Here is a 27838-nt window from a genome sequence, read left to right as displayed (position 1 = left end):
TGATGTTCCAGCCACTTGGGGATGTCACCCAGTGAAAACCTGTTTATTTTAAATCTGGAAATTGTCTTTTCCCCCGTCTTGGTGCTCATGCCCTCGTGTTGTCCTGCAGAGAAGACGGAGGACGACGTGGAGCGGGAAGCCCGGCTGGTGGAGCAGTGGGTGGGGCTGACCGAGGAGAGAAACGCCGTGCTGGTGCCCGCGCCGGGCAGCGGGGTCCCCGGGGCGCCCGCCCACTGGTGAGTGGCCTTCTCCCCACACGGGCCTGACAGGATGCAGCAGATGGCCTGCACCAGGGTCATGCGAGTGACTTTCCAGGATGTCGCAGCCCATGCTGAGGGCCATGAGCTGCTCAGGGAAGGACCACCCATGTCTTCGTGCTGCCTTCCCTCCTTCCTTCCCCACAGCGGCCAGCTTCCTCTCCCAGGAAGCCGGGAAGCATCTGTTTATTACGTGGCCAGAAAGCAAATACCACACCTCAGTGTCTCCACCTGAGCAACTTGGACACCGTTTCTTCATCTCCAGAAACTCTCTTATTTCGGCTTAAGAGAAGGGTGTTTCCAGAGTCCACTTGAAGAGGGGAGAAAATATATTTTCTTCTTAGCCCTCGTGCCTGCTCAGTTTGGTCACTAGCATAGAATCAGGTCTTGAGCACTAAATAACCATGGTCAGTCAGTTCATTGATCAGTCCATCCGATGCTCATCAGAAACAGCATGGTGTCCTAGGCTCTGGAGTCAAATAGATCCAGATTTAGTTTCCACCAGCAGCCCTTTAAGTGTTAAATGTCGGTAACTTCTCTGAGACTTTGTTCTTTTTTTTTTTCTTTTAAAGATTTTATTTATTTGAGAGAGAAAGAGAGCACGGAGCTGTGGGGAGGAGCAGAGGGAGAGGGAGAAGCAGACTCCCCGCTGAGCAGGGAGCCTGGCTTTGGGCTTGATCCCAGGACCCCGAGATCACGACCTGAGCCGAAGGCAGATGCCTGAGCCACCCAGGCGCCCCAAGGCTTTACTCTTAATCTGTGAATGGAGCCCTGTTTTTGGTACTGTTGAAAGGATTAGAGAGAATATATTAAAATTATTGATAGTGCCCATTTGTAAATGGTAACTACTCCTGCTGCTTCTTATTCTCATTCTCATTACAAGAATGCGTCCTAGGCATTTAGGAGAAATCAGACTCCTTTTGAACAGAGAGTGTACATGCCCAGACAGTCTCTTTAAGGTAGGCGCAGAAACATCAGCGGTGTTATTTGTGCCTGTGATGATAAAGGAAAGTATAATGGATTTGATAGTATTATGAAACCAGAAAAGCTGCATTCACTGGCACTTAAGTTGGGACATAAGTTGCAATGTTTGTCCCTGCACATTCTCCCGCTGTCCTGGAGTCCTGCAGGGCACACGCGCAGTCTGTCTGCCAGCCCCATGGTTGCAGACGGCCACCTCATTCCCAGTGTTGTTCTGCTCCCTGAGGCCCTGTCTAGACAGTCCTCCTTACCCCAGTCACTTTCATTTGAGCCATTTCCAAACTTCAGGTCATCTTGACTGTAAAATGTGGAGTCCTGGGTCCTGCCCTAGGTACTTTGATTCACAAGAGGAAGGATGGGCCCAGGGCTTTTCATTTTCAGAGCCCTCCCCCCTCCCCCAGATAACTCAGATGCACACGGGCCAGTTTTTGATAAAGGACTGCTTTGGTCTTTTTCATAGACAACCCTTCCTCCTTTGATATGTCTTTCATTCTCTCCTTCTTTAAGCTTTTTAATGTTGTCTTTTTTGTTTACTTCCTCTGGGTTCTGGTCCTGTCCCCTGTCTCCACTCTTAACAGCATCCCTTCCCTTTTTCCCATCACTAGGCCTATTTCTACAAAGCCATCAAATTCTTTGTTTCAGTTAATTACATCTGATTTATGTAACTGGTAGTTCTTTATGGAAGTCACATAATTCTCACGATGTGTGTTAACAGAGACATCAAGAAATGTTCAAATAGGGCTCCTGGGTGGCTCAGTTGGTTAAGCATCTATCTTGGGCTCGAGTTATGAGCTCAGGGTCCTGGGGTCGAGGCCCACATCGGGCTCCCTGCTCAGTGGGGAGTCTGCTTCTCCCTCTCCCTCTGTCCCTCCCCCTGCTCATGCTCTCTCTCTCTCTCGCTCTCTCTCAAATAAAATATTTTTAAAAAATAAAGGAATTGTGCAAATATTTCATGAATAGAGTCTGTAACCCCACAGTGGTTCTTTTCCACTTCCGTGCCTCTGTGGTGTTCGATTATCTAACACGATGTAGTACACGTATTTTGTTATGATTAAATTTTGTTGTTAAATTTAGGGTCCCACCACCCGGAATGGAAACTCACATACCGGTTCTCTTCCTTGATTTGAACGGTAAGCAGACCCCAGGGTTCCAGGGGCCCTCTCATTTCATTTAGGTTTGTAATCTCTACAGACCCACCTGATTTTGATTCCTTAATTACTTTTCTCATCAGTCATATGCTGTATCTAGGTGACGTTTTTAGCCCAACCAAATGTATGAACCTTGACATGTAACATCACTAGAAGAGAGAAGTGGGTATTTAGTCTTAAAAAGAGAGTTCTGCAAGATTAAGAACTCGCACAAAAAGTGTTTAAAACAGAGTTGAGAGACATTAATGGACAGAGGGATTACCTGAGAAAGTAATCCCCCTCAGAGACTCTGAACCTTTAGGCTTTGCAGGGCTCTAGGAATCTGCATTTCTGATTAGTGCCATTTGCTCCCTGCCCCAATAGCGCCGATGCCAGAATGTAATTACACTGTAAAACCAGCATTAAGGGTTGTTCTTTACGGTAGCGATTAGATTGAACCTGCGTGAACCAAGAGTGATGGTCCTCAATGTATTTTAGCAGGAAAACCCATTTTCAGAATGAAATCTTTTTTTTTTTTTAAAGATTTTATTTATTTATTCGACAGAGATAGAAACAGCCAGCGAGAGAGGGAACACAAGCAGGGGGAGTGGGAGAGAAAGAAGCAGGGCTCATAGCGGAAGAGCCTGATGTGGGGCTCGATCCCGTAACACCGGGATCACGCCCTGAGCCGAAGGCAGACGCTTAACCGCTGTGCCACCCAGGCGCCCCTTCAGAATGAAATCTTAAATGGAACCCTATGTGTAGACTAAAAAGGAAGAGTTGCCAAGTGGCAGGATGGGTGGGCTCAGGCAGGCTCTTCTGCACGGCCCCTGAAATCTCAAAACACAGCCTGGAAACCTGTCATTTGGAGGGAACACCCGGGGAGGGTCACTTTGGCTCTTCCTAGGAAGAATTGTTTTAAGAGCCTAGAAGTAGGACATGTGCCTTATGAAGTGGTGGGCTCCCTGTTATTGAAGGATACGTGCAAAGGTTGGATGACCACGTATAGAAATTTGTGAAGGTGAATCCCACATGGTATTGGAAGAAGGTGATCTTTGTATTTCTCCCAAGTGCTTGGAACTTTGATTACACATTGATTGTTTAGCTGTTCAAATCTCTAATCGTGTAAGTTGTGTAAGTAGGACACAAGCCTCACACCAGGCTATACAAGGAATTGACCTCAGAAAGCACCAAAGTCTCAGCTGTGTTTTGTAGAGAAAATCTCTGCTCCTAGGATTGCATATGGCATATATTTGTCTCTTTTATTGGAGACTCATAGGGTACCTTCTTGGCTCTCATAGTTGTTTCTGTAAAGGATAAAACCTATTGTGAGGAATTAGAACTGTGGGATAAGGAAGGGAAGAAAAAAATGAAAGTGCATTATGTGTAAAAATGATCGGTGGAAAGCATATTTTAAAAAATTCAGTGTTTGCTTGAAAAAATGACTTTTCCTTCCACTTCTGTTTTGTGCCCCGGATGTGGTCAGCCGATGACCTTAGTGCCAACGAGCAGCTCGTGGGCCCCCACGCATCGGGTGTGAACTCCATCCTGCCCAAGGAGCACGGCAGCCAGTTTTTCTACCTGCCCATCATAAAGCACAGTGATGAGGAGGTATTTGACCCCTACCGTTCTGTTTCTGGGCTTCAGATGAGTGCACCTGCCTACGGGCCTGTCTTCCCGTTGAACTGCTGTGGTCTGCTTTGGGGGAGAGGACTGGGGACTTTAAAAACTTGAATGTGTGTTGTTGCTCAGAAAAAGAGAGGAGAAACACGTATGATTCAGTGGGGCTGCGTTTCTCTTCTCGCTGTCCTGTGTGTTGTCAAACCGCAGCCCCTGAGCTGGGTCTTTTCTGTGTCCCCAACCCTTCTCTTGTTCTCAGGTTTCAGCCACAGCCTCCTGGGACTCCTCAGTGCATGATTCCGTTCACCTGAATAGGGTCACGCCACAGAACGAAAGGATTTACCTAATAGTGAAAACCACGGTGCAGCTCAGCCACCCAGCTGCTATGGAGTTAGTATTACGAAAACGGATTGCAGCCAATATTTACAACAAACAGGTAGTAACAGGGCCTGATTCTGCTGTTGCCTACATGAGCTCGAAGTGTCTTCCTTCTGTCTTTCACAAAGTTGTGTTTTGTGGTGCTGTTACAGTGGGTATGCAAGTTGTCACCACACTAGCCCAGTTATGGTCTGACTCTTGTTGACCCCAGATAACGGGGCATGGGGATGGCACAGGCAGATGTCAGCCATCCAAGGACGGTCCCCCTGGGCCAATTTGAGACCCATAATCCTAAGAGGCAGTGGAGCTATGACATGTCGCTGTTTGAAAAAGGCCAAGTGCCAAGTCCAAGCAGGTTAGTGACAAAACAGGACGAGGGGCAGGTCCAAAATAAATGCTTGCTGCTTCCCCAGATCTCATCCTACAGGTGCTGCCAACAAAATGGACCTTCCCCAGTTTTCTTCTGTGCAAGGATGGACTAATTAAAGCCTATCAAGATCAGTCAGTTGAGCGTCCAACTCTGCTTGAGATTCTCTGTCCTCCGTCTGTCCCTCCTGCTTGTGCACTCGCTCTCCCTGTAAAAAAAAAATTAATAGGGGCGCCTGGGTGGCTCAGTCAATTAACCATCTGCCTTCCGTTCAGGTCATGATCCCGGGGTCCTGGGATCCAGCCCTGTGTCAGGCTCTCTGCTCAGCGGGGTGTCTGCTTCTCCCTCTGCCCCTCCCCACTGGTACTGCTCGCTGTCTCTCTCTCTCAAATAAATAAATATAATCTTTAAAAAAATAATAAAATAATAAATCTTTAAATAAATAAATAAATTCTATCAAGATCAAAAGGAAGACTGCCAATGAGAAAGAAGAGCGACTCCCAAAATCCCTGAATGGACTACAAATTCTATGCTTTAATCCCCAAATGACAGCTGGACGGTGTTGTCCTTCAGGGTCAGAGACAAGGATTTTTCAGTTCTGTTTTTCTGAGTTGTTGCAGGTGTATCGAAAACCTAGTGCTTTATAATACTTCTACAGTTTGTAAAACGCGGAATAAGTTATGTATTTCACATCACTTAATTCGGCTTTCCTTTCCTACCAGAGCTTCACCCAGAGCCTGAAGAGGAGAATATCATTGAAGAATATATTTTATTCCTGTGGTGTAACCTATGAAATAGTATCCAACATACCAAAGGTAAATACATATGTTACTTTTTAAAAATATCGAAATAGAAGTATTGGAGAATGTCTTAATTCTTCGAACTTCTAAATCATTTTCTTACCACAATTTGGATAAAAATATTGTTCACATAAAAGTATTGTGATTCCAGGAAAATAAACAAACAAACAAACGTATTGTCATTGCCTTCTTGTCCTTCAGGCAACAGAGGAGATTGAGGACCGGGAAACCCTGGCTCTCATGGCAGCGAGGAGTGAAAATGAAGGCACTTCAGACGGGGAGACCTACATAGAGAAGTACACACGTGGCGTGCTGCAGGTGGAGAACATTCTGAGCCTCGAACGGCTCCGGCAGGCAAGTAACAGCAGGATCTGGACTACAGGGTGAGAGCACCAGCCTCCCCCACAAATGGACTGAGATGAACTTATTTACCAGACACCCGCATACTATTCAATACCTTCTACTTAAGGGCTGTGCCTTTAGATACATTCTTTCATTTAATCTTCAAGATGGCCCTATGAGGGAGAGAAACACTGTCAGAATCCCCTTTTGTAAGTGAGAACATCGAGGCCGGCGGAAGTTAGCTCGCCTGCTCAAGGCTACACCGCTAAGAAGTTGGTACAAAGTCGGTCATAAACCAGGAAGGCTTGACTCCAGAGTCCATGTGCTTAGCCACATGCTGTTACTATGTCCCTAATTTTGGGGGTCCGGGTTAACTTCTGCAACAACAGCAGGGCATTCCGATGAAGCTAACCCACTAGGCAGTGGACTCTGAGGCGGGAATTGTCATCCGTAGAAGCAGTGGTTGAAGTTCATGGAAAGTGCGTTGTGAGCAAACAAGAGGACTAAGATTGGCATCTGTCTGAAAAATCTGCCTTTAGTGGAAGTCCCCGAAATTGCTGCGTGAATAAAACACAAGACAGCATAAAAGTTAATGGTCGTTTTGCAAATGAGATACATCGTTAGGGGTATTTCTTCTCCGTTTTCTCTGCCTACCTCTGTAAACAAACTACCCCATAGATGTCTTTAGTTCAGCAGTTTTCCTGGTCTTATGAATGGAGAGTGTTTTTGGTAGATTAAGGAAAGAGAAATTAGTGGGTACCATAAGATTCCAGCTTTTATAACTATGGGAAGGAGCGTGGGATTGAAACGATGTGTCTTTCTATATTTCCTAAACCTTCCGCAATAAACATACATTATTTGTCATCAGAGGGGAAAAGAAAATAAATGTTATTTTGACCTTTGCAGGCGGTCACGGTCAAAGAAGCACTGTCCACCAAAGCCCGGCACCTGCGGAGAAGTCTCAGCACCCCAAATGTTCATAATGTGAGCACCCCCTGCCGAGGGTCTGTTGCTTCTGTGATGTGTCTTGGGGTTTGGGGTGTGGCATGTAAGGGCACCTGGGGTTCAGGGTTTACTGGCGTGGGCATCCCGTAGAGCCAAGCCTCGCCTCTCTCCCAGGGAAACACACCAGAAAGCGCAGTTACGGTCCCACGTCTGAGCCTTTAGCGGAATTTTTCCGGTTTCTCTTCAGAAGGTTATCTCCTTGAAAGATGTTTCTTGAATGTAGTTGGTTTAAGGGTGGTCAAGTCAGCTAAAGCTCCTGGCCTCCAGAGCTGCTGGGTGCTGCTCTGGGCTCATTGCCCCAGTGGGTTTTCCTGTGCTGCCCGTCATGGTGACAGGGCGCTGCACTCCTCCGTCTTGACACTCCCCTAGTCCGCGGTCTCTCCGTTGACCGTTTGATTCTCTCTCTCAGCCAGTTCATCTAGAAAATCCAGTTGACAGGAACTGCTTAGTGGAGGGGTCACGGTCATGGGAAGAAAAGCCAGACTAGTGCACGGACAGTTTCAAAGCAGTCTCTCTTCTCTGGAAGCAGCAGAGTAAAAGACCCTCCCGAGAAGGAGCACAGTATCGTTACCTTGCTTCTTTCCAGAATCGCCAGGGAATGAATAAAAACATGGGGAACATTTATAAAAGCTGTCTCAACAGCAGGGCCCTGTACATACAGGTTACTTCTGACCCCAGTGCGATTGTTTAGAAACTGATATGAGAGACTCATACAGTGTAAATTGGAAAATCAACTTGGTACACACATCAGTGCCTGTGGGATACAGGTGAAGTGGTACTTAGAGGAAAACTAGGCTCTGAGTTCCCTATCGCTCCGTTTCTACAGCCAAATACTAGACGGTAGAGAAAATGAAAGAACAAGAGCCACTCTTAGGGACATAAGGCTCTTGTAGTAAAAAGAAGAGTAAAACACGCTGAGGGAAACATCTGTGCTAAAAGGTAAAGACAGATAACCTAACGGAGTATTCTGTCCCCACCCCCAGCCCCCTAGAAAATGAACCTACATCTGATCAAGACCCTGAATCTCACTGCTGATATTTATGGGGGACAGAAGAGAATGTTAAGTGACACAAAAGGGACTCCGTGAGCAAGGAGGAAACTGTATAGGCACAAATGACCTAGAAAAAAGGAAAGCGTGTGAGCTAGTGTGACCCTGATTCAGAATTAACTGACCATGTGTCTGAGACATTTGAACACTGGGGAACATCGGGTGCTATTTAGGAATCACTCAATTTTTTTACAATATGATAATGATACTCTGGTTTGTTTTTGTTTTAAGATTTTTTTTTTTTTTAAGTAATCACTACATCCAACATAGGGCTTGAACGCATGACATGCCCTTCCGACCGAGCCAGCCAGGCACCCCTATGGTTATGGTTTTTTAAAAGGGAAGGAGGAATTCTGTATTTTTTAGAGATTCACAGAGAAGTATTTATAGATAAAAGATTTTTAAGTCAAAAGAGCAAAATCAGAATAAAAATTTTTTAAAGGTCATCATAAATACTACAGCAGAATTATAATAAATTCAGAGAAGGTGTATGAAGATTAGAACAGAGGTGTATGAAATAGAAAATCAACAATAGAATCAACAAAGCTGAAAAGTGGGCTTTTTGAAAAGACTGGTCAAATGGACTGACTTCTAGTTAAGATTGATTGGGGGAGGAAAGAAAATAGTGGATATTAATTCCAGTATTATTGGCAATAAAAAGGGACGTAGCACTACAGAGAGGACAGAGATTTAGACAGCATAAGAGCAAACCATGCATCACGTTATATCAGTAAATGTAAAAGCTTCAAGAAAATGGAGTTTTCTTACAAACACCAAATCATAGAAGAAATAGAAAATCCGAATGCAGCTCTCACCATAAATAAAGCCTACACTCACGGAGAGAGAGACTGTGTTCATTGATGGGAACACACAGTATCAAAAAAAAATTGGCACATCTCCTTAAGCTGATCTGTAAATTCCCAGTGTAATTTCTTGTAGGATTTCATAAGCTGACCCCAGAATCACTATGGAAGAGCAGAGTTGAAGGTGCATATGCTTTATCTAGAGCCCAGAGATTCCAGGCCTTCACACACACTCTAGAGCTCCTCATAGAAACGTAGGAGGGGGCTCCTGCCTGGCTGGTGAGCATGCAACCCTCATTCTTGGGGTCGTGAGTTTGAGCCCCACGTTGGATGTAGAGACTAAATAAATAAATAAATAAATAATAAAACAAACTTAAAATAAAAAAGCAACATAGGGTGTATTTAGAACTAAATAATGCTGAAATGGTATACATGTCCATCATTGTGGGGTACAGCTAGAGTGGTACTTAGGGACATTAACAATAATTTATTTCATCAGAGTTTGTAATAGAGAAAAAAATTGAAGCAGCTTAGATACCTATCTAGAATAGAACAAATAAATTCTGAGACTAATGAAAAAGACCATGTATGGTGAGATACCACTTATTTTAATTATAAAAATATGCAAAATAGATATCACATGTGCATATACATTATGTATATTTACATATTATAGATGCATGTATTTTTTATATAAATCAATTTTTGTGTACATAAGTAACTATGCAAAGCCTGCGTGGGAATAATTACCCCAAATTTAGTATGGTGGTTCTCCTGAGGATTGCAGAAGGAAAAGGGGGTTGAGACTATCATACAGGCTTCAGCTGTAAATGTGACATTACATTTCTGTATTTCGGTGTAATTTATGTTAAATACATAAACCACATTGATAAAACCATGGTTCTCTTACAGGTCTCCTCCAGTCGACCAGACCTTTCTGGCTTTGATGAAGATGATAAGGTGTGCATCTGTGCTGTGGGCATGGCTAGCTTACTTAGCAGAGTCAGAGTATGAAAAGTTAGGGTGTCTTGGTGTTCTTAAAATCTCAGGACTTCCTGTCTTAATCTTATGCAGATCGTATCTTCTACCTGTCCATTTCCAGGTTCAAATACTTGATGTGAAATTGCTGTGCACTCAGCGTTAACATTGTACCTGGCATATTTTCCATACCAGCATAGTCCTACACAGAATTGAATTATCTGTGTGTTTATGGGTCTAACTCAGTGATTTAAGAAAGTATTATATCTGCCATTGCAAAATCAAAATTATTCCAACTAGGTAAATTCGGGATTTAAAATTAAGGACATTTTGCAACATGACCTTCCTCAGCAAATATTGCTTAGATCATTTATTATTTTTAAGTTATTTTTTAATGTTTTTTTATATTTTTAAGTTATTATGCCAGGGATTGAGTGATTCAAAGAGCAGAAACACAGATTGTGTCATCAAGAAGTTTGAAATCTAGTCTTTAGAGGCAGGCAAGTTGAAGTAAGATTAAATAAGCTTATATGATACATAAATGGAGTTTTCTTTCCTTAGTATACCAGTATCTTAGGCCAGTTTGATACTTTTAAATCTCAGGCATACATAGAGTGACCATACCCCCCTGGTTTGCCTGGGGCAGTGCAAGCGTATGCCTGCTACACAAGCGAAATTATTAATGGAACCCTTTCACTCCAAAAAGCGTTTCATTGTGGTCTTTAAGTTATCTAGTCACCCTAGAGACACATCAGATTTATCAAGGTGGCTCCCTTTGTAGGGGGAGAGAGGAAAATGGATGGGACCTTAGGAATTCAGAAGGGATTTCATTCCATTTGTCATGATTTTATTAAATCTCTGACATATATGATAGGATATTAATATTAACACTCTAGCCATACCTGGGTGTGACAGTACTTGTCATATTATTTAGCCATTCATACTTTTCTATGTTTGAAATACTTTATAATAAAAATAAAGAAGAACACTTGCTGCCAATAAAAAATAGGAAAAACCTGAAATCTGGGCTTCACTTCTTATTTTAAAGGGACTTAATTACAGCTAACCCATATCTTTACTTTGTAGGGTTGGCTAGAGAACCAATTAGACATGTCTGACTACAGCTCCAGTTATCAGGATATAGCCTGTTACGGAACTTTACCCAGGGATTCGCCTCGAAGGAGTAAAGAAAGTAGTGGTGAGATTGTTTTTCTGTGTTCTTTCTTTCTAATTTCTTAGGAAAAGCATGGGGGGAAGTTCTTTTATAGGTGGCATTTGATAAGATAGGAGCCTGAGATTGTAGTGCGCTGGGTGATTCTAAACTGTCTTCTTGAAGAGAGCGTGTCACGTTCACTCATTTGATTTCTTTTTGCTTTGGACCTGGTATATCACCCGGATAATAATAATGGAATTTTTGTGTAGCCCTTCAGGATTTTCAGATCATTTTTCCCACATCATTTCCTGAATCTGAAGTCCCTTTTGAGACACAAACAAATCTTATTATATTATGGTTAGACTTCATTTTTTACCAAAAGAATATCTACCTGTGTAATGCTTTTGTACTCAGATTTTTTTAGGAGAATTTTTCGATTCCCGAAGCAGCTTCAGTCATGGTATCAGAATGAGCTGGATCAGCAACAGCATTACTATCTAACTGTATAACCTCCCAGGGCCCTGAAAGGAATACCATTCTTTGAAAACGTAAATCAGCCTGTTACCTTACACCTTTTATTTTTCTACCAAATGACATTGTACCAGTGAATTAGGAAGAAAATACAGAGGAGGGAAAGAGGGAAAAGTAAGAAATGAGTCAGAGCAGCAGAGTGGAATTGTTCTTCCTTAGTCACATGCAGCAGGTGGCTGGAGGAAAAATGGGGCTTGTAAGAAAATGTATACAGTATCCATTCATTGAATATTTATTAGGCCTCTACTTGCTATATGCAGTGAAAGATACAAAAAGGTGCCATTCTAGATCCTGAAATCGAACTGTGGAATGAGATACATAGAAAATAAGATATTGAAGTGACAGAATGCCCAAATGCATGGAAGGGTCATAGACCCCAGGATTACAGAGCAACGGAAAATCAGCATGACTTGAAATCGGTCTAGTCGGCTGCATTTCAGGGGCATCTTGAAAAGAAGGTAGAAAATTCAGTTTCTGCTTTCTTTGATGCCACCCAGCCCTTTGCTGACTCTTTGTGACTTGGGAGATAATCTCCACTCTTGCCCACACTGGTTTTCATCTTTAGCCAAATATTAGCCTGTTAATTTCTTTGTGGAACCAGATATTCCCGTGGCTAGGTGATGACCGTGCTCCTGGTGTGCCCGTCAAATCGTGCCTGTTTGTCTCTCCCAGGTTGTGCATCAGAGAACCCCCACGCCTTAACAGTCAGTCCTTTTAAAGCATTCTCTCCCCAGCCACCAAAGTTTTTCAAACCCTTAATGCCTGTCAAAGAGGAGCACAAGAAAAGGGTGGCTCTTGAAGCAAGACCGCTCCTCAGCCAAGAGGTAAGTGCTGCCCGTCTCTGTACTGCGTGGACAGCAGAATCGTGTTGCGTGTGGGGCAGTGACCGTGCCTGTGGACGTGCCTGGGTCACACGGGGTCACGGCGGGATTTCTTGCGTGGTGCTCTTGATGTTACTTTCTGTGCGTTTACGGCTTTTCAGAGCTTTTTTTTTCTTTTTCTTTTCCATCTTCTGAATGAGAAAGAGATGTTCCCCTGGGTGCTTTGAAAATATGACAGGCTTTCTTTATTAATTTTGTGTACTTATTTTTACGTTGATAAACCCAGTGGTGCGATTTGCCGTGGAGTGTGTGTAGTCTCGTCAGAGTCCATCGGTGGTCAAACCACAGCCCACCAAGTTGCACTGCTCACATGGGGTCGGAAGTGTTTGCGTTGCTTTTCTAACTGGCACATACTTACTGTGTATTTTCGGCTGTCGGCGTCTTCTGTATGTGATGCATCTGTGTGTCTTAACCTTTGCAGAGCATGCCTTCACCTCAGGCACATAACCCGGGCTGCATTGTGCCCTCAGGAAGCAATGGCAGCAGCATGCCAGTAGAGCTCAATAGCAAACGTGAGAAGAAGATTGTAAGTTCTGGAACCATTTCTGTCCTCTTGCCTGGTGGTGGGTTTTAAGGCCCTTTCACAGACAATCATCCAAATCCTGTAGAAGACATTAAGAGAATGTACTGGGTCTTTGCTTTTTTTTTTTTTTTTTAATGTGATCACCAGTAATGAAATTTTGCATGAATGTGGCCATGACCTGTGATTTTTTTCTAAGTGTTCATTCTGTTTTACTTATCTTTTTGCTCAGTAGCAAGTTGCTTAGAAAAGGGGGAAAGGCACTCTTACGGGTTCTAGTTGTTAAGAAGTGTAACCACGAGATCACGTTCTTTGATCTTTCTAATGTGCCTATATGCATATTGCCCAGATTCTGAAGTTAATCTACCTAGAGGAGTTGCACTTACTTGGAGTGAGTAATCATGCACTTAGCGTGGGTGTGTTTGTAAGCTCCTTCCGCGTTGCTTGATGCCCTCGCCCAGCTTATTCTGTCGCTTGTAGCCCCGCTACGAGCCCTCGGTGCCCCCACCGCCCACTCGGCATCTCAGGTAGCCCATTCTTGTTTGCTGGCAAAATAGGTCTCACCCCCATTTGAACTCCCCCAACCGGTGTTGGTCTTGCTTTGGGGATGGCTGATCTGTACTTCAACCACAGGTAGGTGCAAGCTCTGCCTGGAGAACAGTCATTCCCCAGAGCTTGGTTTTCAAATTTGAAAATAGTTTTTAAGACGCTGTATACCAGGCACTTTGGATTAGCAGTGATACATCAGTTAAAAAAAAAAACAAAAAACCTGTATTCTTGGGCCTGGAAACAGTTGTCTTATTTTGTGTCTCAGCTTTCACTTTCCTGTGGCTTCCTAGGCTTTGAAACAGTGAGGCTGCTCCGAGCGAGACGGAGCTGCTCGATGTTCACATCTGTGCACGGTTCGCATCTGTGTGAGCAGATCTCCTCTCCCGGCCGCAGCGTGGCAGACCAGCCCAAGGACTCACTGGTGTGAGGTCCTCTAACAGTTCTAAAATGTGCTCCTGATGCACACTGTGTGAACCTAACAGGAACTTAACCTGGCTGTGCAGTCGGCCACCCCCTGCATGCTTGGAGTGCTAGCGAATCTTCAGAAATGGCCTTCTCATTCCTCCTGTCCACTGAGGACAGAAGAAAAGGCACCTTTTCCCCCTCGCCTCTGTCTCTCTCCCCACCATTGCCTCTGTGTTCTCCTTACCCCTCTATCCCAAATCCCCATCGTGGTTCCTGCTGGAGAAGAGGGTGAAAGTCAACAGCTGCCCCTAGATCTCTGAATTCTAATTAATTGCTCGGTCACCTACTTGACTTCCCCCTGCTTAATTAATAAGGCTGTGGGATAGACTAAAAAGCCCAAGTAGCCAGTTCGTTACCACTGCAAACTCTCTGGCTCTCTGGCTGATTGGATCTGTCTGTTGGTTGACTTGGAACTTGCACCATGTTGCATGGATACTAAATTTAAAACCTCTGCTACTGGTACGTTTCGGTAGAACATCCCATCGAGACATTCCTGGATGACCCTTCTGGGTCTGCCCATCAGATGGCTTCGCTGTTGACAGAGTTTGCCTCATCGTTTACTTTCCTTGTAGTGTTTTTAGATAAAACCCATCTCGGGACTTTTAGCTAGCAGAGCGCAGGGTGGAACCGGCCTCTCGTAACTCAGCAACTCTCAAGCGGCAGTTAGGCTCTGCGTGATCAGACACACCTTGAAGTCTGCTGAGCAGGGTCTGATGGTATCATCCTTCTTGCTGGACTCTTGAGAGATCTGCCTTAGAAATCTGGCTCAAAACAACAACAACAACAAAAGCTTTAAAGAAAATGAGAAAGAGGGGTGCTTGGCTGGCTCAGTGGGAAGAACATACGACTTGATCTCTAGGTCGTTGAGTTCCAGCCCTAAGCTAGGTGTAGAAATTGCTTAAATAAATAAAACCTAAGTTTTTTTTTTAAATAAGAGAAAGAAAGCTGTCCCAATATTCTTCCTCTCTTAAACTATTGAATTGTTTTATTTATTTCAGATAGCAGCTTTTCCAGGATCTTTTGGTAGATTTTAAGGGTATTATTTGCTTGCTCTGAGGTTCTGGTTCTCTTCGGGAAGCTTTCATTTTATTTCTCCTCTTACAAATGGACGTAAACTGCTTTATTCCTTTGTTCCCCATTCACTCTCCTTCCTTTTCCATTCTTTAAAAAATCAGATTGTGAGTCAGTGCTTTGGTCTGATCAGAGGAGGTTGAAATCATCTTTTACAGTTTCACGTAAAATATAGTATTATATAGCTACCCTTGATTCTTTTTTTTTTAATGTTCAGTTAGCCAACATATTAGTTTTTGATGTGTTCAACGCTACCCTTGATTCTGAAAGCATGGTGTGTTGTCTCATCAGTTTGAAAAGATACACAAATGTACTTCATGTCTTGTTTGAATAAGATAAAGACAACAATATGCCTTTGGAGTCCAGCTTTTTTTTTAAGTCATGAAGCAGAGAAAAAGGGTCAAAAGGAAATCACTTCTCCCTCTCTTGAGTCTTGCATAGACAGCATATGGTTTATTTCTCCAAAGGACTTGAGTGGCATGCCCAAGGTCTCACAGTTAATGAGAGCATAAGAACAAAGGCCCCATTCCTTAGCAGAATTGGGCTGACCCCACTGACTCCAGGTGCTCCCCAAAATAATGCAGTTTCAGTTGCCATGCTGCTGTTGTTTCTAAAAAAGGCTGCCAGTGGCACCTGGGTGGCTCAGTCGTTAAGCGTCTGCCTTCAGCTCAGGGTGTGATCCCAGAGTCCTGGGATCGAGCCCCACATCAGGCTCCTCTGCTGGGAGCCTGCTTCTTCCTCTCCCACTCCCCCTGCTTTTGTTCCCTCTCTTGCTGGCTGTCTTTCTCTCTGTCAAATAGATAAATAAAATCTTAAAAAAAAAAAAAAAAAAAAATTAAAAAAAAAAAAAAAAAAAAAATGGCTGCCGGCCTCTTAGTACCATGGACAGAAGCACTGGGGCCCTAGGCTGATACAGTCCTTCCAAAAAGAGACATCTCCCTGCGGGACAACAAAGTCCCCATTCCAGTGGAAGCGAAAATGACTTTAATCAAGGCAGACTCCTTGCGGGGAGTCACTGCTTTTATTGGGGGTTTTGATCCCTTCTTAAAATCAAGCTGTTTTGTCTATAGGTAAATATCAGTTTCATGAACTGAATTGCAAAAACCAAATCATGAAGACTGTAGCTATAGAGGGACTTGAGAACTTGACTCCTGCTTTACTTCTAGGTAGGGTTTTAATCTTTTTTGTCCTTAAGACATAGTAGGAAGGTGCTAAGCTTAGTCTCCTTTCAGATACAATGATAAATATTTCTGGAGTAGAAAGTCTATCTAACCAGATTCCCTGAAGGTACAGTTTAACCCAAAGAGCACAATTAAGTGCTCTTTTTTCCCTCGAAGGCAATAACTTGATAAACCTTCAGTCTGTTTACATGTTGGAAAACGTTTCATCTCTACTCAGTTTTCTTTTTTCTGAAATTCCTTGTCCCTACTCCGCTGGTCTCTCTCTTTGGGTCATTCCCCTTCTCCCAGTCCCATCCCAAGTGCACAACTATGTACTGATCCCTATTTGAACTTAATCTCTTGGGGGTTTTGTAGACTCTTCAGTTTTACTAAGCTCATTCTGATCCTTTAGGAATAATTTTTTATCTTCATGAGTTTGATAAATGTGCACCTGTTTCTGCACAGTAAGCTCATGATTGAATATTTCATTCAGCAAAGCTGTATTTTAGTATGATGGGCCTTTCCTTAGTCTTCAAAAGAAATAACTCCAGGCATAAAAAGGGCCCCAGATTACTAATTCTCATATTCAGATTTGGTTTTCCTTGCAGCAACTAACTTTTCAGTAATTAATTGCATCAAAGACTCCTGGTCTTGGGGAATTATATTTCTTTGCCAGCTTAAATCAGAAGGAAATATAAGGGGGGGGCACCTGGCTGACAGATTTGGGAGAGAATGTTACTCTGAATCTTATTCTCAGGTGGTGAGTTCAAGCCTCATGTTGGGCATGGAGCCTACTTAGAAAAGAAAAGAAAAATATAAGGTTGCAAACACTAGAAATTCAATGTTGAGTCTAAACACGTCAACTAGAGAACCTAGAAAATACAGGCAAAAACTACTGATTGAATTTGTCCAATCTTTGCTCCTTTCCAAACATTCTCCCCGCCCCCTTTTTTTGACAGTGCTCCCTAACGTGGAATGTAGCTGAAAATAAGATGGCAAGATTAGTGTTGCCAAAAATTTTTGTTTTGCTAATTTCTGGAAGTTTTATTGCGATATTTGATATTCATCTTTGATTAATAGCCATGGAATTAAGACAACTGATGCTTTTACATAATGTATATTCAGGTTATTTTAAAAACTAAGGCACACTGAAGAATATCAAGGTACTGATTTGGATAGTTAGCGTTTACGCAAAAGAAAGTATTACTATAAAATTCAGTAGATGAAGTTGATGTTCATTTGTGACCTGCCATCTGCCCTATCCTTCGAGTATGTTCTTCTTCCGCTTCCCCATCCTCTCTCTCTCCTCGACCTCTTGAAGTGATACTTTAATGAGTAAGGTTAATGTTTTGGTTGCAGATTTATAGTCTCCCTGTTACTATACCAAATGGAATTTCCATCCACTGGAACAGGGTCCAGGATTGTTCAAAGAGCAAGGACCCAAAGCGATAACACCATGAGGGCAAGGACCATACCTGTTTTTGCTCAACACTGGTATTCCCAGTTCTTAGGACAATGGGTAGCATATAGTGGATGCCTGATGAATACTTGTTGAACATCATGTTGTAAGAGGAAAGGAATATTTGCAATGTCATCAGATGTTTATGAGGTTAATAAAATGGCTAGATGGTAATACCATTTTTTTTTTCTTTTTAAGTAAGCTCTATGTCCACTGTGGAGCTTGAACTCATGACCCCAAGATCAAGAACCATATGCTCTACTGACTGAGCCAGCCAGGCGTCGTTTATCATTTAATTTTATATGAACATGAAACATCCTTATGTTTTATACTGTTTTCCACCAAATACAGAAGAATCATCCATTCAGGGACAGACTGGGGAGTTGAGGATACCCACTTCTGCATATTTACCAGTCTTCACAAACAGAATTCTAAAGCTTTTGACAAAGGAGATTTTCAGTGACATCTCAGTACCTTCCTCACCTTCTGGCCAGATCCTCTATTCATGCTTCTCCAAACCCGTAGACAGTGTTACCTGTAAGACTGACTGTTGGTATTTTACAGCCTTACGGCGTTTAATATAACACTGGGAACGGGTGTCGAAACTGTGTTCTTTTCCCTTTCCACTGTTGAGGTCTTGATTTTACTGCCCTCTTCACCCATAAAATAGCTCAGAAACCTTCTGCAAAGTACTTTCCTCACCTGCGCTTGGCTTCCCAAAGTGCGGATTGTAAGAACAAATGTAGCAACAGCTTTTCTCTGCCTCCGGCTGCCCCTCTCCTCATTTAATTGCAAAAGGTAAAACACCACAACGGAAAACTAATCATTAATTAAAATTAATTAAAGGTGTACTGCACTTAAACCAGGGAAGGAAGCATTTCCAATTAGCACTGAGTGAGCACAGAAGAAATAAATCTCCTCCATGTTAGGTGATAATGGGTTTATGCCCACAGATCTCTGAGAATAATGCACTTGTATGTACCATATGTGACAAGACTTAACCAAACTCAGAAAAGAAGAAAAAAAAATCCCACTAAACATGTGAATGTGAATGCCTTTAATAGGAATATATTTGAAACCTGTCTCAACAATGAAGTCGCCGAAAGGAGCTAATGAGTGACTTTTCCTTCATTACTACAGGACTCTGAGGAGGAGGAGAATGATCTGGAAGCTCTTAGCAGGAAGCTGATAAGTTCACAGCCTTACGTACCTGTGGAGTTTGCTGACTTCAGTGTTTACAACGCCAGCTTGGAGAACAGGGAGTGGTTTTCTTCTAAAGTAGATTTGACGAACTCAAGGGTCTTGGAGAAAGAAGTATCCCGTAGCCCCACCACCAGCAGTATTACCAGCGGCTACTTTTCCCACAGTGCCTCCAATGCCACGCTCTCGGACATGGCGGTCCCTTCCAGTGACAGCTCAGACCAGCTGGCCATGCAGACAAAGGATACAGACTGTAGTGAGCATTACGGACCGTCACTTGTGCACGATTTCAGACTGTCCTCAAACAAAGAGTTGACAGAACTCGAAAGAGGCTTGGTGAAAGATAAGATAATTTTGGTGCCACTCAAGGAAAATAGTGCCTTAGCCAAAGGGAGCCCGTTGCCCCAAAGCATCCCTGAGAAGAACTCCAAAATCCTCTGTCGGACTGGCTCCTGTTCAGAACAAGATGCCTGCTCCCACAGAAATGGCCAACCAGCCAGAGAATTTTACCCCGGGGAAGTGACCGTAGAACACACCACAGATATCCTGGAGGACCATTCCTTCACAGAGTTTATGGGTGTATCCGATGGGAAAGATTTTGACGGTTTGACAGATTCTCCTGCTGGAGAGCTTTCAAGTAGAAGAAACCTACCAAATAAAACGGACAAGAAGAGTATCTCAGACAGGCCGCAGGACCCTGCCCAGCTGCATTCCTCGGCGCAGAGTGACCAGGTAATACATTCCAGAGGCCGTCCTTTGTGTTCTGTGAGCATGCCTGATCCTGCACCAACCCCCAGAGGCAGGCGCTTCACCACGTGACTCTGTAGGAGAGATTCACTCAGATGCTGCTGACGGGGAGGATGGGCCCCCGGGGAGCAAGCTCACTCACACTTTCGCCCAGCTGGCTCCGTGGGGCTGCGTGCCTGCTCGCGCCGGGTCAGAGTGGGACTACAGAATATATAGGACCGGTGGCGTTTCTTACTGGGCTGTGGTTTGATGCTGAATAAGGATCATTCAATCTCAGATGCATTCCCAGAAACGTTTAATTAACTGGCTGTCCCAAGGCATTCAGACAGCATCTATCATATTTCATCAAATCTGTAATTTCTATAATTATTAGATAAACCATCATTTTATGTATCATTACAAAACAATACTTCCAGTTAAACTGCATCACACCAGTAGTTGTCAGACGCATCCCAATTTCAGACACGTTAAAAAGGGGCGATGGGGGAGGGAAGTATGCATCGAAGAATGGATTAAAAAACCAGTCATTTGGTGCCCAGAGCAGTTGAAGTTTGGTCTTTGGAAGTTATTGGGTTGGTTTATTATAATGTTTCATTTTATAGTTTCATAGTTTAATTTTTTAATTTAATTCCTAAACTAATGGAACAAAGTGGATGTTTGCTAACAGTCCTGAGAAGAGCAAATGATATAAATAAGAGATTGTCCGCTTCGGGGGGGGGGGGGGGCTCTGCTCTTCGCCACCACTGCTTCCCATTCGGGGTCAGTGTTTTGGTCCCACACCCCCACTGCAGCTGTACGAGGGGCAAGGGAGTGCCTGAACATAGCAAAACAAAGCTCGGACAGAACTAGAAAGATATCTAGAAAGATCATTGTGCTGCCATTCGGTGTCTGCTTTGTTGAGAAAGTTATTCCAGTTTGGTGGCTTTTCCCCCACAAGCCTTACTCCCTTTCCATACTAACCCTTAAAATTTCAGGGTGTGTCACGCACACAGCACACTCATCCATGCACTACAAAAACCTAAACAGTGATTCCTTACCATTAAACAAACAAACAAACAAAAAAAGACTTTTTTCCCTGGAAGACTAAGAATAAAGTGACTCGTTACTGTCCTTGGAAACAAAACATTCGTTTGTTTCAAAGTCTTCAGCTGTCCTCACGCAGAACCTGCCCTGCTGGCCTGCATCAGCCTGCCAGTCCCTCTTCCGAGAAGTCCAAGGGCTGGTTCTTCCCCCTCAAACAGTGCTTCTCTCTCTCTCTCTCTCTCTCTCTCTCTTTCTTTTTAAGATTTTATTGATTTCTGGGGCACCTGGGTGGCTCAGTCGTTAAGCATCTGCCTTCGGCTCAGGGCGTGATCCCAGCGTTCCAGGATCGAGCCCCACATTGGGCTCCTCCGCTGGGTGCCTGCTTCTTCCTCTCCCACTCCCCTGCTCTGTTCCCTCTCTCTCTGGCTGTCTCTCTGTCACATAAATACATAAAATCTTTAAAAAAAAAAAAAAGATTTTATTGATTTCTTTGAGAGAGAACACAAGCAGAGGGAGAGGGAGAAGCAGGCTCCCCGCTGAGCAAGGAGCTCGACCTGGGGCTCTATCTCAGGACCCCGGGATCATGACCTGAGCTGAAGGCAAACGCTTCGCTGACTGAGCCCCCCAGACGCCCCTCGAATAGTGCTTCTCCAGTCTAAGCGTGCAGCAGACGCACCGGTCTTGAGGGTGCCTCTTCAGAATTCAAGGCCCCAGGAGTCGCTGCCACCTTACCGACGTCCCACTTCAGTGCGGGCTGGAGCAGGGGGCTTGGGTGTTCCCCCTCTGCTGCAGTGCCGGGGAGTCTGAAGGCTGCATGGGGGAAAGCAGGGCCCCAGGAGAGGAAGAGGCAACAGTCCCTCCTCTTGGTCCTTGCTGGCATTACTTAGAACCAACAAACAGGAGCAGTACCTGAGTTTTGTTTTCAAAGGCTCCAGAATAGTGGTTCCTGCCAAAGATCCTGCTTTAAAAGTGGAATTTAACAAAAATATTTGTGGTTATCAGGGTCATGTGGGATTATGGCAATTCTTTTTTTTTTCCCCAAAAAAAATTGCTTTAGTATTTTTGTTATAATACTCTTGGGTTTTAGTAAGTTGCAGTAATAATTTTTTACTTTAACTTTGGGTCTTGCTGTCATGACTTTTCCTAGAAGCCTCACCTTGGGGTTAGGTTTCTCCTTCATACAGTGTAAATCCTAGAACTGGATTCCATTAAAATCACATCCCGTGGGTCAGGGAGAGCCCCTTTGTGGGGTGGGTGATGTCTGGTGGAGAGTGGTGTATGGGTGTGCTGGAGTTGGGGGCGGGGGGGATCGGAGCTTGAACTCACCAGCCTCTGCATTCTAGGGAAGCACGACCCCTCGGTGAAAAGCAGCCCGGGCTTCCTTGCAGGCCACAGCATCTTTGCTCCGGCTGCCTTGTGGAAAGCACCAGCACCATCTTTAAAACATGCTGCAGCCCAGCCAGGACCTCAGACCAGCGTGGAGAAGCCAATGCTTCGTGGGCCACCTACTTTCTCCTCCCGAGCTGGGAGCAGCGGCACTTTGTCACACAGGGGAACCGGCAGCCTCTGCTTTTTTCCAGAAAGCCAGAGAACCGAAAATCCTGGATTGCATTAAGTGGCAGTATTTTTGTTTTGCACTTAACGACTACACACACCCACTGTGTAGGACCTCCACAGATTCAGACAAACTTTATTCTTGTACAACTAATTTTAATCAGTTCTTACTGTAGAATCTGGAGTCAATGCTCTTTTTTTTTTATAAATAATATATATGATGTATATGAAATGTATATCTATAGTATGTTCAGGGACAGACAAGACTGCTCGTGAAAATGCAGATAAAAGTGGTTTGTAGAAAATCATAAGGTACTGGACTCGGTTACACAGCAACTTAGGTAATCATCTGATGGGCGAGCAGATAAGAAAGATTTGATCGCCTAAGAACGAGGTTGCAAATCCCTCTTTGCAGAAAAGGTTCCAGAAGGCCGTTCTTTACAACCAAAGAACTTACGTGAAGACTGAACGTGTTTGCTGTCCGTTCTTGTTTCATGTGTACATATGTGTCTGACTGCAAGTTTGGTGCCATATTGCTCTTGGTTGCCAGGCCCCTTGTAGCTCGTTGTTCTCTGTCCTGTTCCATAAGCACACTGAAAACCCCCACAGTTCTATTCCGTGGTCTTCCACCTGACCCAGCACCTGCTGACGTGACATTGCAGTGTCACTGTTGACAATGCCTGGGGTTCTGACTGCAGCCTTCCTCGTCCTTCAGTTTGGCCTGGACAGGCAGGTGGGATGCGGAGAGCAGTATGTATTACTGTAGGAAAACACGAGGACACGCCTGGAGTTGGGTGTGGGGAGGAAAGGGATGTTGATTTTTGTCTTTTTGTGGGTGGTTTTTTTTTTTTTTTTTTTTTCCTTTTTGGATTGGTAGGCCTCGTTGTGTGGTTTTGCTGTTGTTATTTTACTTCAGTTCTGGAAAACGCTGAGGAAGATCGGATGAGCTCTCAAGGTCCCAGGTGCCTGCTTCTCCAGGTTTGCCGCAGACGATGGAGCACGGAGGACCCCGCTGTCCACGGCTCCTCTTGCAGAGTGCTCGTCGAAGGATGACGTGTGTGAGGATTTTCACAGAAGTCCTTTATGCACCTGTCCTGTAGAAGCTTGTACAAATCACGTGGATGTACAGCAGAAAGCCCTTGTGGGAGAGGGAGAAGGCGCACAGCCTGCTGTACCTTTTTAAGTTCCTAGCATCAGTAAGTGAGTAAGATTTTGGAGACTTCAATGAAAAGCTGCTGTTCCTGATTTTGTGTATAGTGAGCCGACTGTAGTATTTTACTATTGTCTGTTTAAAAAAAAAAAACAAAAAAACTGTAATTTATATCCCCTTTCAACTTTATTGTATTTAATTGGTACAGATTGTGTGTGTGTGCGTGTTTTAGAATACAGACTGTCTAATTCAGATTTTAAAACGTCAGTTGTTTGTCTTTCATAACTCTGCCACCAGCTGCAGATCTAACTTCCCGTATTCGTATGTATATGCATGTCCCCGTCGCCTGAACGAAATAGGAACAGGCAGCATTCATTGAGGGTGTAATGTGTGCTAGGCACTGTTCCCACCATTTGATGTGTATCATCTTGCTCAATCCTCACAGCAGTAGGTGCCGTGGGTGCTGCTGTTATTAAATGTTTGATGCTGGAAAACCGAGGGAGAGCGGTGGGTGAGCGGGAGAGTGGCATGCTTGCCTCAGTCTCCTCCCCGTGTCATGTCTGGTGACGTGTCCTGGAAGAGCAGACCCCTGAAGGGAAGATGGGGCACCTTCAGAGTGCAGAAGGGCTGGACCAGGTCTCACAGGTTCCAGACCAACCAACGTGACATCTGCAGCAGACAAGCCAAGGGGGTCTTTTTGTTTGTTTGTTTGTTTTGTTTTGTTCTGATAGTGAGCAAGCGAGCAAGAGCACAAGTGGGGGCAGAGGCAGAGGGAGAAGCCAACTCCCCGCTGAGCAGGGAGCCCAATATGGGGCTTGATCCCAGGACCCCAGGATCTTGACCTGAGCCAAAGGCAGACGCCCAACTGGCTGAGCCACCCAGGTTCCCCCAAGGGTTGTGTCCCCTGTTCACAGTGCTTAGGTCTTTGAGAGAGCGAGTAACAGTGCTCTGCCACCCGACAAATAGTGGCTAACAATAGCTTCCTGTGAGAGGTTTATCTTAAAATGAGTAACGTACAGCGTTTTCAGAAAAATCTAGTTGTTCACGGTAGCCTTCCTGAAGAGGTCAAGAATTAGACCTAGCCTATTCTGGACAGCCGAGTGTCTTTTTTTTTTTTTTTTTAAGATTTTATTTATTTGAAAGAGAAAGAGCATGAGCAGAGGGGAGGGATAGAGGCAGAAGGAGAAGCAGGCTCCCCGCTGAGCAAAGAGCCCGAGGCGGGACTTGATCCCAGGACCTTGGGATCATGACCTGAGCTGAAGGCAGACGCTTAACCTACTGAGCCACCCAGGTACTCCGTGGACAAACAAGTGTCTTACGTAGACCTCCAGAAGGAATTAGAGAGCAGGGAAAGTCCAAAGTTACTTGAATTTCATAGCGTAGGACTGAGGGAGGAGAACAGCTATTTAATATTTAAATAAATGATGAGTACAAATAGAATTCAAGACCAAATGAGCAAATTGTCATTCCTTCTACCAGCGTGAGATCGACGGTATTTGGTCATCGACTTTGTGGTTGACGACTTGAGGAGAGCAAACTGATTCTAGCATGTTGGCTGGCTAAATATAGGCATGTGTTTGACAGCTAACCTCCAGTGTGACTGGTGTCCTCACACTTGTTTACAGTTATCTGGACACACATTTTTATCATAATAAAAATTTAGCCTTGTGTTTCTAGGGCACCATTCTTACGGGAAGAATGACTTCATAAAAATACCTCTAGAGTTAAGTAAGAGCAAGATAATCGTTCTTCTTATCCTGCTCTAATCAATACTTACTTTGAAAATTACAATATTGAGGTTTTTGAACGGTTTAAAAAAAAAAAGGACAACTAATGACCTGATTGATCTTTATTTCTAAAAAGTAAAGCTTTCTGGTCATGTCATTAAGAAGTCTTGAAAGAAGATGTAATTGATTGAGAATTCTTGCTTGCTTTTCTGGAACAAAAGGAGCCTAAAACAGAAAGGATGCTACCAGTGCATAGTCATGTAGAGAATGTTTGTGTTCACCCTTGAACTTCTTACTAGCACGAGTTTCTTTCCATAATATTGAGCCTACCGCCTACATTTTTTAAAAGATTTTTTTTTATTTATTTGACAGAGCACAAGCAGGGGGAGCAGCAGGCAGAGGGAGAGGGAGAAGCAGACTCCACGCTGAGCAGGGAGCCCGACATGGGGCTCCATCCCAGGATCCTGGGATCATGATCTGAGCTGAAGGCAGACGCTTAACCGACTGAGCCACTCAGGTGCCCCTACCTCCTATATGTAAAAACAACAAGCCAGCCTGTGATACTCAAGTGTTCTAAGCCAGAGGGAAGGCAGTGTGTTCTAAAGCCCAGCGGTCTCCCACCAGAGAGAGCAGGATGTACTGCCCCATCCCTCGAGTGGGGAACCTGGAATGCAGCAGACCCCACAGGAATGCCAGGCCGGCAGGCAAGCTCTACCCTTAAGAACATGATGAACTGGAATGAAAACAAAATTCAAACTTCTAAAATTTAACCCTGCTAAATCTCCTAAGATGAGGGGAGATCATTGTAGATCCGAGTGCAACTTAATGATTCCCCCCTAGATACAGTGAGTTAATTTAAGTTGAAATAGAGATTAGTTTTTATCTTTCAGTGTCCTGGGGCATACACCTTTGTGTACTCTTGGAAAAACCAGTTATTTTTGCCCTCTGTGAGGCTCCGTGTCAGTGCACACAGTTCTTAGAAGACTGTATCTCCCTCTAGGAGATGCTTCGGATGCCCAGTCACCATAACGTGAGCCTGGTTGGCAACAGCCGCCATCTTGGAGCTTACCGTAGGTTTTCTCTGTACCCGATTGTGCCCAAGAAAGGAACTCTTGAATCCTTATGGGACCCTACTCACGAAGACATTGAGAGGCTGACTAATAGAACAATGAATGTTTCACAAAGAAAAAGGTAAGTTCTGAAATTGGAATTTCTGGAAAGAAATCAACTTGGAGAGGGAAAAAAAGATCTGGTTTGGTTTTAGGATAGTATAAACCAACCCAACCCTGTCACAATCCCTGAAACTCCCGTAACTACTTAGATTTGAACACTGGAACACATGGGTGTTTGTAACAACTTCAAACCATTACTATTTCTCTGCAGTCTCCTAAATATCTGTCTGAACCAAACCATACCCCCATGTCCTCATGTTTGTTAGAGCTTATCTTTTCTTAGCCTAGCAGGGGTTTGGGAATAGCACAGTAGAGTAAATGTATTTTTCCTTGACTAAGAATCTGAGCCAAAAGCCACACCTTCCTGTCATTGATTAGTCACCCTTGTTGATCCAGCGTTATCTGTACAGTCAACCACAAATAAGCCAAGCTACTTAAAAACACAAGAGTGAAAACACTAGCCACAGCACTGCCAAGAAAGGAGCATTTCACCAAGAATGAGGCTGTAAGATCTAGCCTCAGTACCACTCGTGTTCAAGACTGTCTTAATGATGCTATGAAGCCCACTTTCCCACATTTCCCCCTTGTCCTTTTATAGAGAGAGGTATATATTTGTGAGAAAGCTAGAGTATTAGTTACCTATTGCTGCAAAATGAAGCACCCCTCAACTCGGCAGCTTAAAACAGCCATACCCGTCTCACGTGATTTCCGTGGGTCCAGAATTCAGGAGTGGGCAGTTCTTTGAGGTTCTGGCTGCACTTGCTCAGAAGTGGTAGTCAGGATGTCAGGGCTGCAGTCGTCATCTGAAGGCTTGCTTGGGACTGACGGACCCACTTCAAGGTGACTTGCACAGGTGGCAAGGCTGTGCTTCCTCGCCATGTAGACCCCTTCGTGCTGTTTGAGTGTCCTCATGAGTGCTCTGGGAGGGCACACAGAAGCCACCTTGCCTTTTATGACCTGGACTTAGAAGTCACACTCTGTCACTTCCATCGCATTCTGCTCGTCAAAGTGAGTCACCAGAACAGCCCCACTGAAAGGAAGGAAGTTAGGCTCTCTTTTTGAAAAGAGGAAAATCTAAGAATTTGTAGACGTATTTTTAAATCTCGGTACATAGTTAGGGGTTACATCGCTGAGGCCTTGGGCCAAAGCAAAGCTAACTAGAACTTAGGAGTCCGTGTAGGAATTTGCTCTTATTTATATAAGCAGTAGGGTCAAAAGGAAAGCCACATTTTCATGGAATAAAAAAGATACTAATAAAGAAGTGAAAATACTAGGATCATTTGAATGTGTGAGTTACAACCAATAATGAAACTGCACCGATATTCCTGGCAGAGGCAAATGATCAGAAACTATTAATTATGTTTCTATATTTAGTTATATTTTCATATTTGATTCTTTTCAGATTTGCTTCATTAGAGGCACAAGCGCATGCATATATTTGGTTTTCCTCAAAATAAGAAAGGAATCTTAGGAAATTCAATCACATCTTATTAAGGCAAGTAATGTAAATGATTAGAAATAAAACCGCCAACAGAAGAGTTTATCGGATTTTTTTTTTTTTTTTTGCTGAAGATATTGACAGTGGTAGGATTATTTTGTTATTAAAATGTGGTACACGTCCAAATGTTTGCATATAAGCAAAAGGGGTTCAAAGCTCTTGAAGCTTATAAAATTCAACTTTTTAAAGATCTATTTATTTATTTTAGAGAGTATGACTGGGAGGGGGAGAGGGAGAGAGAATCTCAAGCAGACAGCACTGAGCACAGAGCC

The 27838-nt window shown here is 43.9% G+C and overlaps 1 protein-coding gene and 1 long non-coding RNA gene across 2 annotated transcripts in view; both read left to right on the top strand.

Annotated features, from left to right (window-relative positions):
- The window catches only part of KIF13A (kinesin family member 13A), a 97447-nt gene extending 74024 nt beyond the window's left edge, over positions 1-23423 (top strand). The window contains exons 25-36 of the mRNA XM_008692786.2: positions 110-236; positions 2313-2368; positions 3852-3976; positions 4245-4421; positions 5453-5545; positions 5732-5884; positions 6779-6856; positions 9641-9688; positions 10793-10904; positions 12063-12214; positions 18636-19427; positions 21809-23423. Of these exons, the coding sequence (XP_008691008.2) occupies positions 110-236; positions 2313-2368; positions 3852-3976; positions 4245-4421; positions 5453-5545; positions 5732-5884; positions 6779-6856; positions 9641-9688; positions 10793-10904; positions 12063-12214; positions 18636-19427; positions 21809-21829 (1934 nt within the window). The 3' untranslated portion in view covers positions 21830-23423. The remainder of the gene's footprint in view (positions 1-109; positions 237-2312; positions 2369-3851; positions 3977-4244; positions 4422-5452; positions 5546-5731; positions 5885-6778; positions 6857-9640; positions 9689-10792; positions 10905-12062; positions 12215-18635; positions 19428-21808) is intronic.
- Positions 23424-25375: 1952 nt separating this feature from the next.
- Positions 25376-27603, top strand: LOC103664883. Its single transcript, XR_569147.1, has 3 exons — positions 25376-25413; positions 25897-26087; positions 27471-27603. It is a non-coding gene; the product is annotated as an uncharacterized LOC103664883 (long non-coding RNA).
- Positions 27604-27838: the final 235 nt, after the last annotated feature.

The sequence above is a fragment of the Ursus maritimus genome, unplaced genomic scaffold (genome assembly GCF_017311325.1).
Source record: "Ursus maritimus isolate PB19 unplaced genomic scaffold, ASM1731132v1 scaffold_30, whole genome shotgun sequence".
NCBI classification, from domain to species: Eukaryota; Metazoa; Chordata; class Mammalia; order Carnivora; family Ursidae; genus Ursus; species Ursus maritimus.
This window is presented reverse-complemented; position numbering and strand designations above follow the sequence as displayed.